At 48.7% G+C, this 12,858-nt stretch overlaps 1 protein-coding gene and 1 non-coding gene across 2 annotated transcripts in view; both read right to left on the bottom strand.

Moving 5' to 3' along the window:
- The window catches only part of LOC140404121 (meiosis inhibitor protein 1-like), a 221,306-nt gene that overhangs the window by 6,494 nt on the left and 201,954 nt on the right, over positions 1–12,858 (bottom strand). Inside the window, exon 14 of the mRNA XM_072492540.1 lies at positions 11,556–11,647. Coding sequence (XP_072348641.1) covers positions 11,556–11,647 — 92 coding nt within the window. The remainder of the gene's footprint in view (positions 1–11,555; positions 11,648–12,858) is intronic.
- On the bottom strand, positions 1,568–1,640 carry trnav-uac (transfer RNA valine (anticodon UAC)). The gene has a single exon. It is a non-coding gene; the product is annotated as a tRNA-Val (tRNA).

Raw genomic sequence — 12,858 nt, 5'->3', positions numbered from 1 at the left:
TGGATTTCAGTAAGGCATTTGATAAGGTTCCCCATGGTAGGCTCATTCAGGGGGCATAGGATACAGGGAAATTTGGCTGTCTGGATACAGAATTGGCTGGCCGAAAGAAGACAGCGAGTATTCCAGGGGATGGAAAGTATTCCGCCTGGAGGTCGGTGACCAGTGGTGTCCTGCAAGGATCTGTTCTGGGACCTCTGCTCTTTGTGGTTTTTATCAATGACTTGGATGAGGAAGTGGAAGGGTGGGATAGTAGGTTTGTCGATGACACGAAGGTTGGGGCGTTGTAGATTGTGTTGAGGGTTGTTGCAGGTTACAACGGGACATTGACAGGATGCAGAGCTGGGCTGAGAAGTGGCAGATGGAGTTCAACCTTGATAAATGTGAAGTGATTCATTTTGGAAGGTCGAATTTGAATGCTGAATACAGGGTTAAAGGCAGGATTCTTGGAAGTGTGGAGGAACAGAGGGACCTTGCGGTCCACGTACATAGATCCCTCAAAGTTGCCACCCAGGTTGATAGGGTTGTTAAGAAGGCGTATGGTGTGTTGGCTTTCATTAACAGGGGGATTGAGTTTAAGAGCCGCGAGGTTTTGCTGCAGCTTTATAAAACTCTCGTTAGACCACACTTGGAATATTGTGTCCAGTTCTGGTCGCCTTATTATAGGAAGGATGTGGATGCTTTGGAGAGGGTACAGAGGAGATTTACCAGGATGGTTTAGCACAGGGCTAAATCGCTGGCTTTGAAAGCAGACCAAGGCAGGCCAGCAGCACGGTTCAATTCCCGTACCAGCCTCCTGAACAGGCGCCGGAATGTGGCGACTAGGGGCTTTTCACAGTAACTTCATTTGAAGCCTACTTGTGACAATAAGCGATTTTCATTCAGGCTGCTGCCTGGAGGGCATGTCTTATGAAGAAAGGGTGAGGGAGCTAGGGCTTTTCTCACTCCAGCGAAGAAGGCAGAGAGGTGACTTGATAGAGGTGTACAAGGTGATGAGGCATGGCTAGCTTGGATAGGCAGAGACTTTTCCCCAGGGTGTAAATGGCTGTCACAAGGGGACATAATTTTAAGGTGATTGGAGGAATGTATAGGTGAGATGTCAGAGGTAGGTTCTTTACACAGAATGGTGGGTGTGTGGAATTCACTGCCAGCAGAGGTGGTGGAGTTAGAGTCATTAGGGACATTTAAGCGACTCTTAGACAGGCACATGGACAGCAGTAAATTGAAGGGGTGTAGGTTAGGTTGATCTTAGATTAGGATAAATGGTCGGCACAACATGTGGGCTGAAGGGCCTGTAATGAAATGAAACACATGGTGCTAACTGGGGAGTGGAAAGACCGGTCCAGGTGGAATTCCACCCTTATGAAATTAAATGAAATGAAAATCGCTTATTGTCACAAGTAGGCTTCAAATGAAGTTACTGTGAAAAGCCCCTAGTTGCCACATTCCGGCACCTGTTCGGGGAGGCTGGTACGAGAATTGAACCGTGCTGCTGGCCTGCTATGGTCTGCTTTAAAAGCCAGCGATTTAGCCCAGTGTGCTAAACCAGCCACAGACTAGAAGTACGAAATGTTTCTGCCCAGTTTCAAACCGGGGACCTTTCGCGTGTAAGGCGAATGCGATAACCACTACACTACAGAAACTTACTGGAGCAGAAGGCTGTCGAGCCATACTGGCTGAACTACATCATGGGCACCCTGGAGTCTCAAAAATGAAAATGCTGGCCAGAAGCTATGTCTGGTGGCCGGGCCTGGACACAGACATAGTGGCACTGGTAGGTCGGTGCCAAGAATACCAACAAGGGCAGAAGGTGCCACCGGCAGCCTGCTGCACCAATGGGAATGGCCAGTAGACCATGGTCGCGACTTCATGTCGATTTTGCAGGCCCGTTTATGGGTTCAATGTTTTTTATAATCGTAGACACCAATTCCAAATGGCTGGACATCTACAAAATGAACTCTGCAAATTCAAAAACTACCATTGGAAAAACTCCATACCTCATTCGCAACTCATTGTATCCCGGAGGTGTTAGTTTCGGATAATGGATCGGTTTTCACCAGCCATGACTTCAGTCGAATGGCATTCGGCACATAAGGACGGCACCATACCACCCGGCATCGAATGGTTTGGCGGAGAGAGCCGTCCAGATCTTAAAATGCCGGTTGAAGAAACAGTCAGCAGCATCATTGGACACCAAACTGTCACGCTGGCTACTTGACTACAGAACAACCCCACATGCCACAACGGGAATAGCACCGGCGGAGCTACTCATGGGCAGACGACTCCGAACCCGCTGAGTCTACTATTCCAGAATTTAGGTGACAAAATAGAGAGACACCAAGAGGCCTAATTCAGGGGCCACGACAACTCTCGCCGAGAAAGGCAGTTCAACACGGGTGAAAATGTATGGGTTAGAAATTATGCGAATGGCCCCACATGGGTTGTAGGAACAGTCAAGGCCAGGACCGGACCTGTGTCGTATGAGATATGTGTGGGAAAACATGTAATAAAGAAACACCTGGACCAGGTGCGGGCCTCAGACTTGTTTCCTCCTCTGGAGCTGACTCAGACCAGCATACCAAAGACTGTGGAGAGTCCTCCCAGACAAACTATTCACACCCCTCCCACATCACTGGTGAGGACATCGGACTCGGATATGGAGTCCGTGGATGATGCCGCAGCTGTACCCCTGCCGCCGGAGGAAGGGGGCGAACCGCCCCTCAGGCGTTCACATCGGAAAAGACGGGCGCCCAGCCGTTATACGTCGGAGGCCGAAGTGGAAGAGCCAGACCCGGCGCAAAACTAAGCAGGGCCTCAGAGTCGTTTCCTCCTCCGGTGCTGACTCAGACCAGCACACCAAGGCGAGTCCTCCACGACAAACTATTCACGCCCCTCCGACACCACTGGTGAGGACATCGGACTCTGATATGGAGACCGTGGATGTTGAGTTTATAAATAAAAGGAATTCTGGTGACGGGACTTCTTCCTCCGTGGACTTATTACAGAACCTATGATAACAGTTCCTGACCTAAGTTAGGTATCAAGATGACTACTCACAATGACCTATTTTTCCTCTCAGCTCTTGGTGTTTAATACTAGCAGTTGCTAGGGTACCGGAGCAGACCCCGACTTTTGTTAGGATATCGGATGAAAAAAACACACAACTTGCAATTTGTAAAATTGTGAGGAAAGAATACTTCACCCACAACACCTTGTGCCAAAACCACAGACTGACCTGGCTCCTTCCAATAGTTACATCATATGTATCCCACTAAGATGTCCTATGGCCTGCTTAGCTAAGATCATGAGTCACCATGCCTCATTAATTATCTATACCCCAGGGAACCTCCAAAAATATAAACAATATTCCATTAGCCATCTTTCTGTAAACAAGTGTAAGGAACCCTCTTGTGAATCCTCATTGGATTCTTGTTTCCCTTTTAATTCCTGTTCTTTTGGCTGTTAAAACCCCTGCACCTGGGCACTGCTGGGGCCTACACCTTTAATTTAAAAGTAACAGTAGCAGGATGTGCTCTGCCATCAACAGTGACACGTCTTGACAGACTTCACTAACAATCAATCAGCTGTATTGCAATCCCCGGGGCTAACCAGATCCTCGATGCGGATTGGGGCTTTTTATCCTGAATGCCCTGCTGGGTGCCTGTGTGTGTGTTACTTTCAATTTTGATTGGAACTGCAGAGCTGAGCAGGATCCTTTTGAATCTCTCTCCCAGAAGGGGTGGAATTCTTTCTCAAATCTTAACTGGAACTCCCTTCAGGTAAACAGAGCAGTTAGTGAGCATTCAAAGGCTGAGGATAGAGCTGAGGAGATGGGAACTTACCAGATTCCTCTCCCATGAAAATTATCAGACCACTCGAAGACCTTGCGAAAACTGCTGCACTGATATTCTGTTTAACTGAGACAAGCTGTTGGTGAATTTGCTGAAGCTGACCACATATCAGAAACTGAGCAAACCTGAAGTGCATCTTCCATGGAAAAGGCTCAGCTCAACACAAGTTGAAGTGTGCCCCTCGAGCGGATCCTGAAACCTGAGAATCCGGCCTGAGTGGCTCAGCTTGAAGATCAAAACCAACCTGCAGTTTTCAACACCTCGCATTCTGAGAGGTCACCGCCTATAAAGACCTCCACCTCAGCTGCAAAGATTCTCAAATCTCTCATACCTTTTAATCCCTGTTATTTTTTAACCTTTCCTACCCCCCTCCACCGTGTGTCTATCGTGTGTGTCTGCGTTGAGGGTATATAGCATAGCCACATGTACATATTGATGTAAATTATGCACACACATGATCAGACACACTCACTACACTTTATTTATTCTCATGTAGGCACATATTCTTTGCGAAAAGGGGGAATGTCAAGATATACATCAGCATATCATGGTGAAATCACACACAAATGCACGTACCCAAGTTTACAGTATGTTATAACAGTTGAGTTGTTAATAAAATAGAGTTACACCATCTCCAGCCGTGTTGACCTGTTTGTAGACCAGAACACCCAACACGACATGGTTCCAGAAGTGGACGCATACTAGCCCCTGTGAGACCTACCTGCAACTTATCAGCAATCCGCCATCCTGCAGCATGGAGAACATCAACCCGCCGCTGCCGCTACACATCGCTGGCAATCTCGGGGTGAATTGGAAGCTTTTTAAACAGCGCTTCCAGCTCTTACTAGAGGCCACAGACAGGGAGAATGCATCGGACACCAGAAAGATTGCACTTCTTCTCTCCACGGCAGGGCAACACGCCATCCACATCTTTAACTCCCTTACATTCGCGGACGGCGAGGACAAAACCAAATACAAGACGGTGCTCCTAAAATCTGATGAACACCTCAGCGCTGAAGTTAACAAAAGCTTTGAAAGGTACCTGCAGGGTAAGGACGAGTCTTTCCAGTCTTATTTAACGCATCTCCACATCCTCGCGCAGTCCTGCGGCTATGGGCCCACCTCTGACTCCATGATACGCGACCAGATAGTTTTCGGGGTCATGTCGGACACCCTGCGCCAGCAGCTCCTTAAAATCAAGCAACTCACCCTAGTGACAGCTATCGAGACCTGCATCCTGCATGAGAACGCCACCAGCTGGTACTCACACATCCAGGCGGCTGAAACGGCGCGGCAGGGGCCCCACGAGGCTGAGCGGGTCCAGACGATCGAGTACCTCCCGGCCCGCGGCCCGGAGGAGGGCGACTGTTTTGCACGCTTTCCGAGGCCTCCTGCGCTTGTATGCGCCAAAAGAGGGGACGTTGATGCGGAGGAACGCGAGGCGCGTACTACACAAGACAGCACCGCGCATGCGCGGTGGCGCAACGAACGCACTGACGTCATGACGTGCGGCAACTGTGGCTCCGCCCATTTAAAGCGGCAATGTCCGGCCAAAGCGCGACACTGCCTACGCTGTGGCAGGCTTGGCCACTATGCTGCCTGCTGTCGAGCACCTCAGCCTGCCAACTCGCAACAGTTTAACCAGCCTCGCAGAAATGTTCGGGCAATTCTACCAATGTTCACCGAGTCCGATCCTGACATCATACAGACCAGTGACACTGAGGACAGGGAGCCTTCCCGCATTGCTGTCATCAACAAGAACAAGCTGTCCCCGAGTCGAACGCACCAGCCGCTGTCAGTGCACAGCATTGATCCGGACGATGAGTGGTGTGCCACCCTGACGGTCAACCGATCCCAGATCACATTCTTCCTGGACACGGGTGCTTCCGCAAATCTCCTCGCATGGTCAGCACTTCAAGCCCTGAGGGTCAAGCCAGCAATTCTTCCATCCATCTGTCAACTGGTCGACTATAATGGCAACGTCATCCCCGCCACGGGTTCGGGCCAACTCGAAGTGACGTACAACTCGCGTAAAGCCATCCTACCCTTAGATCGTGGGCTCTTCAAAGGACTCTCTGCTAGGCGCACAGGCGTGCAAACTCCTCCACCTCGTTCAGCGAGTACACTCTCTCTCTCCAGCAGGCCCGTCTGACTTCCAAGATGCGGAATTCAGGGTGCAACTAAACTCAATCCTCTCTCACAACCAGGATGCTTTCGAGGGCATGGGTACACTGCCCTACACATACAAAATCCTGCTCAAACAGGTTGCCACCCCGGTAGTTCATGCACCTCGCAGAGTTCTTGCACCCCTCAAGGACCGCCTCAAGCAGCAGCTGCAGGACCTTCAGGACCAAGGAGTGCTTTCCCGGGTGACGGAGCCAACTGCATGGGTCAGCTCCATGGTGTGCGTCATGAAGCCTTCCGGTGAGCTCCAGATCTGTATAGACCCGAAAGACTTAAATCGCAATATAATGAGGGAACATTACCCTATACCCAAACGTGAAGAGATCACGTGCGAGATGGCTCGGGCAAAAATATTCACCAAGCTTGATGCCTCAAAGGGCGTCTGGCAGATTCAACTGGATCAGTCCAGCAGGAAGCTGTGTACCTTCAACACTCCATTTGGCAGATACTGCTACAATAGGATGCCATTTGGAATCATATCGGCCTCTGAAGTTTTTCATCGCATCATGCAACAGATGATGGAGGGCATCGAAGGCGGCGCGTCTATGTGGACGATATCATTATTTGGTCTACCACACCGCAGGAGCATATCAGTTGCCTCCAACGCGTCTTTCAACGGATACGGGACCAGGGCCTGCGCCTTAACAGAGCCAAATGTTCTTTTGGCCAAACCGACCTCAAGTTCTTGGGGGACCACATCTCCCGGTTGGGTGTGCGGCTGGATGCCGACAAGGTGGCAGCCATCACGGCTATGCAGAAGCCAACAGACAAGAAGGCGGTGCTACGCTTCCTAGGAATGGTCAACTTCCTGGGAAAATTCATCCCTAACCTCGCTTCCCACACCACAGCTCTCCGGCACCTTGTCAGGAAGACAACTGAATTCCAGTGGCTTCCCACCCACCAACGTGAATGGAAGGAGCTCAATGTCAAGCTTACCACCGCCCCGGTACTGGCGTTCTTCGATCCTGCAAGGGAGACGAAGATCTCGACTGACGCCAGCCAATCCGGCATTGGGGCTGGTCCTCCTGCAACGAGATGACGCCTCATCATGGGCCCCTGTAGCCTATGCGTCACGTGCCATGACGCCCACAGAGCAGCGCTATGTGCAAATTGAGAAGGAGTGCCTAGGCCTGTTGACTGGCATTGACAAGTTCTACGACTATGTGTATGGCCTTCCCCAGTTCACTGTGGAGACCGACCACCGCCTGCTGGTTGGCATCATCCAAAAGGACCTTAATGACATGACCCCTCGCCTCCAGCGCATTCTGCTCAAACTCCGGAGGTACGACTTCCAACTTGTATACACCACGGGCAAGGACCTGATCATAGCAGACGCTCTGTCCAGGGCAGTCAACACGCCGTCCGACCCTGAGGGGTTCGTTGGCCAAGTCGACGCACATGTAGCCTTCACTTCTGCCAATCTGCCGGCCACTGACGAACCCCTTGCCCACGTTCGCCGTGAGACTGCGGCTGACCCCCTTCTGCAACGTGTGATGCGCCACATGACGGACGGGTGGCTCAAGGGACAATGCCCACAGTTTTACAACATTCGGGACGACTTGGCAGTCGTGGATGGTGTCCTCCTGAAGCTGGACTGCATTGTGATCCCACACAGCATGCACCGACCGGCTTGTCTTAGAACAGCTGCACGAAGGCCATCTCGGCGTTGAGAAGTGTCGACGGAGGGCCCGAGAGGCTATATACTGGCCAGGAATAAATGAGGACATTGCCAACACTGTGCTCAATTGCCCCACCTGTCAGCGGTTCCAGCCGGCACAACCACGTGAGACCCTTCAGCCCCATGAGTTGGTCACGTCCCCCTGGTCGAAGGTTCCATGCGCTCGGCAGGGACTACATCATCATCATTGACTACTTTTCCAGCTATCCTGAGGTCATACGCCTGCACGACACCACGTCATCGGCTGTTATCCGGGCCTGTAAGGAGACCTTTGCTCGCCACGGCATTCCGCTCATCGTGATGTCAGACAATGGCCCCTGCTTCGCGAGTCAGGAATGGTGTTCCTTCGCTAGTGCATACAACTTTGCACATGTGACGTCCAGGCCCCTGCACCCTCAGTCAAATGGCAAAGCAGAGAAGGGAGTCCACATTGTAAAAAGGCTCCTCTGCAAGGCTGCTGATGCAGGATCTGACTTCTGCCTCGCCTTGATGGCCTATCGCTCGGCCCCACTGTCCATGGGCCTATCGCGCCCCAACTGCTTATGGATCGCACCCTCAGAACCACTGTGCCGTCCATTCACGTCCCAGACCTCGACCATGCTCCGGCACTTCGGTGGATGCAACAAGAGCATGAGCAACACAAGGCGGCTCATGATGCTCGGGCGACTGATTTTCCTGCCCTGGTGCCTGGAGATCATGTCCGTATACATCTTCCGGAGGGTGGCTGGTCGGCAACCGCTGAGGTTCTTAGACAGGTGGCTCCCCGCTCGTTTCTGGTTTGTTTGCCTGATGGCTCCATTCGCTGCCGCAATCGGCGTGCCCTTCGTCTGGTTCCACGCTCGCTACGAAATACTGCACGGGTGCCACGCCCTCCTGTTGTCCCTGACATGGACTCTGTTGAGCTTCCGGATACCCTGCCTCCTCCTCACTCGACCGTGGCCCGGCCCATTCCTCAGCCGGTGGATCCTAAACCACCCTTGAGGCGGTCAACCCGAATTCATCGCCCACCCCAAAGACTTGATTTATAAACCTTGCACTATTGGACTCACTGACTTGTTCTGCCGTGCTGGTTAAGAGTTTTTCATGATTTGTTAATAGCATTTGTTTCGTTCTTGGTGTAACATAGTTTTCCTCTGCACCTGGCACCTTCACGTGTATGTAGCATAGCCACATGTACATATTGATGTAAATTATGCACACACATGATCAGACACACTCACTACACTTTATTTATTCTCATGTAGGCACATATTCTTTGCGAAAAGGGGGGATGTCAAGATATACATCAGCATATCATGGTGAAATCACACACACACTGACGGACATACAGTAGGACCAACCAGCATACACAACATCGCAGCCAATCACCAGTGAGAGCACATGCACTGTAAAGACAGGGGACACCAGTGTTCCCGCTCCTTCTAGCAGCAGCCTGCTCAGAGCACAGAGCTCACAGCCTGCCTCTCAGACATTCACCATGTGCTGAGTGCCTCACCTAGATAGTGATAGGACAGGGTCCACAGATAAGCTGGTAATGCACGTACCCAAGCTTACAGTATGTTATAACAGTTGAGTTGTTAATAAAATAGAGTTACACCATCTCCAGCCGTGTTGACCTGTTTGTAGACCAGAACACCCAACACGACAGGATGGGGTTTGAGGAATAATTAGATAAGCATTGTTTCATTTTTACCATTTTATGTTCATCTTTTACTCTTGTTATAAATAAACAGTTTTGTTACTATTTTACTTACAAATCTGGTGCCTGAAACTCATTAGAGCAGTCAAGGGTCAAAGATCTCAGGAAAATACACAAATTATTGGTCAATTCACTTATTTTGGGACTCCGGGGACTGTGGGGCTGGAATTGACCGTGCACACGCCCAACGTTGTAACATAAGTAATTGATTAAAATTAATCATTACCCACCTTTATGATTCCTTAATTACAGCTTTAGCAGCCATCTACCTGTGCGTATTTTAAACCAGGATTTTTAATAACATTACTACAACAAAATATAAAATATAACTATTTACTATATTCATCGCATAGATCCAATCTGCCTTATACCCAGCACAGAAGGAGGGCATTTGGCCTATTGTGCTGTATCTGCTTCCAAACTGAGCTGCTAAGTAGTCCCATTCCCCCTTTTCTATTCCCATAGTGTTGCAAAAGTTTCCTTGTTTAAGTGAAGTACCAATTCCCTTTAGAAAGTCTTTACTTAATCTGCTTCCATGGTCCTTTTCAGGCAGTGCATTCTAATCATAGCAAATTGCTTGAACAAAAATATTCCTCCCCATCTTCCTGGCCTTTTATGAATTATTTTGAATCTATGGGTTCCAGTTACTGAATCTCCTGACAGTTTTTCATTATTTGCTCAAAATAGTTACTGATAGTTTTGAACACCTCTATTAAGCGTAACTTTCTCTGTTCTAAGGAGATGAAACCCAGTTTCTCGAGTCTCTCCAAGATAGCTGAAATTTCACATCCTTAATATGTGGCGGGTGATGATAAGAAGGAAGCAGCAGTTGAAGTTTTGACAAGAAAGCTTAATGCCCAGATTTCTAAACATGCTATGAAGGTTTGACCTGACCATATGCATAGCTATTTTTAAATACACGATTGGTATAAAATGGTGTTGTATAAATACAAGTTGTTGTTGTTGGACATTCTTGTAATCAAGTAATTCTGTAGAAAAAAACTTCTGAAGCGTTTCGCTCTTTCACATCATGTATATAAAAATTAATATTCAACAATTTATCTTGAATAAGGTGTCACAAGGCAATGCCCCATTATTTTTGAAAATATGATCATTCGACTTTCAACTCGATGGAAATTTTGCAATTTGAACGGAGATGGAGCAAACAGCTTAAAAATGTAAGGCCAAATTTCAAGGCAAGGGTGAGAAAGCAAACTAATCACCCTCAGAAGAATGTGAAGAGAGAGATATTTCCTGTAATCCAGGCACCCATCGAAAATTGCAACTGCCTAAGGAGAAGACATTTAAAATGTAGAGTACTGGCTATTAAAACAATGGCTGCCACAGACAGACACACCTCAAACCTCTTGGAAGTACACAATTGGTAAAGTATTTCAAGGTAGAGCTGCCTAGCCACTTGGGAGGAGATTGCACGTGACATAAACAGTGTAAAGAAAGTCTTCAGCAGAGGAAACAGGCCAACGGCTGCTCTTTTCACCCCCCCCCCTCTCTTTGGGAATAAGAGTGCACCTCACTTGAAATACTAACTCAATCAGCAACCCACCAGTGAACCAAGATCTCATACTAGTTGTAATATCGTTTACATCTGACCATATACAAAAAAAGCGAACTCAAATCGGCCACAGCATTTAAAATCTCTGCCTCAAGGGCAACCAAAGGACTGTGTATTATTTTACCTTTTTTGTTGGACTCCCCTTATCTCTGATACCTGTCTATATGTATGTGTGTGGGGGGGGGGGGGGGGGGGGAGAGGAGTGGCAGTATGGCGCATGACTGCACGAGGGCTGAATGCTTAAGGTTACACTTTTATTACTTCTCTTGGGTTTAGTGATGAATAAATATTCTCCTTCTTTCATTCAAGAAAACCTTGTTTGATTGACTGCTTATTGCTCAGAGCTTAAATAGTTAAATACATTCTGATTTGGAAAAGGCATATCCTTGTAAAAAATAAACTTAAACCATAGTTGCGACCAAACAACGAGGTTGAATAGAGAGGAGCCAGTTCACTCATTCTCACATGGTCATAACAAAGGTAACAAATAATTTGAGTGCACAAAATCAATACATGCATGTTATTCATAACACATACACACCTAATATGATAGGGTTGATGTATATAAAATACCTGCAAGCATTAAGAAAAGCCTCTAAAGCACTTAATAACAACTGTCCTTGTCTTGAAAACTTTTTGCTTTGTTCCCTCATCACAGATTGACTCTGGAACAAGAACACAATAGGTAATGGTTAAAAGTGAAACCTGGAGTTGCAGTAATAATCAGTATTGATTGTTTGTCGAAATAGCAGCAGTCAGCACTTCCCCGATGGGGAAGAGCTGCCAGCGTCTGGGGTCCTTGATGTCAGGCAAGGCCCACCACTAATCTGTCAAGTACCTGAGTTGCACTTAGTTTGGAGCCAGTGGGACTTCCACAAAACAGCTGACTCGGGGCCCTCGCTGATTCTCCAGCGACGGGAAAGACCCCCATCACCTTCATTAAATACCACCCCCTATGTGCAATGCAACAGGAGATCAACTGTGAGACTTGTAAATCAGTAAGAGACTTGCACCAGGTGTCCTTTACCTGCAGGTGTGCTTATTTTCAAAATGATCATATATGTAGTGAACTGGATGAGACAAATATTTTGTGATTGGACTGCAGTATTCCTTCCTTGTTGCACCTCACCTAAGATTGTTCCAAATTCTGAAGCATTGCCAGAGAGTTACTTTTCCAGTTAATGGGCTACCACATTCCTTGAAAGGGGATGCCCTGATCCTGGAATCTGCTAAATGGACACGGTGGTCGCTGTACGCCCAGGTGCCTAGTAGATCTAGTGGGCGGGTCGGGGGGGGGGGTTACATAGAACATACTGTGCCGAAGGAGGCCATTCGGCCCATCGAGTCTGCACCGACCAACTTAAACCCTCACTTCCATCCTATCCCCGTAACCCAATAACCCCTCCTAATCTTTTTGGTCACTAAGGGCAATTTCTCATGGCCAATCCACCTAACCTGCACGTCTTTGGACTGTGGGAGGAAACTGGAGCACCCAGAGGAAATCCACGCAGACACGGGGAGAAAGTGCAAACTCCGCACAGACAGTGACCCAGTGGGGAATCGAACCTGGGACCCTGGTGCTGTGAAGCCACAGTGCTATCCGCTTGTGCTACCGTGTTGCCCTACGGTGCAATTAATATCCTGAAAACCTGCGACCGCAGGTCCACAAAATCGTGCCTTTTTTCGGGGGGTTTCCTGACGGGTTTAAAAAAAATTAAACTCCTGTGAAATTGGCCCTGCCTCCCTCGCCCTGCCCAGGCGCCAAAGCTCCGTTCCATGGAGCTGAAGCGAAAGAAAAAGAGAGTCTGGTCCTGGTCAGCGGAGCAGCTGCACGTGAAGGAGTAGGGATCACAACAAGAAACAGCCTGAAAGTCGG

This window comes from Scyliorhinus torazame, chromosome 29 (assembly GCF_047496885.1).
Source record: "Scyliorhinus torazame isolate Kashiwa2021f chromosome 29, sScyTor2.1, whole genome shotgun sequence".
In the NCBI taxonomy this organism is placed as follows: domain Eukaryota; kingdom Metazoa; phylum Chordata; class Chondrichthyes; order Carcharhiniformes; family Scyliorhinidae; genus Scyliorhinus; species Scyliorhinus torazame.
The sequence above is the reverse complement of the archived record's forward strand: the minus strand, read 5'-3'. Positions and strand labels throughout refer to the sequence as shown.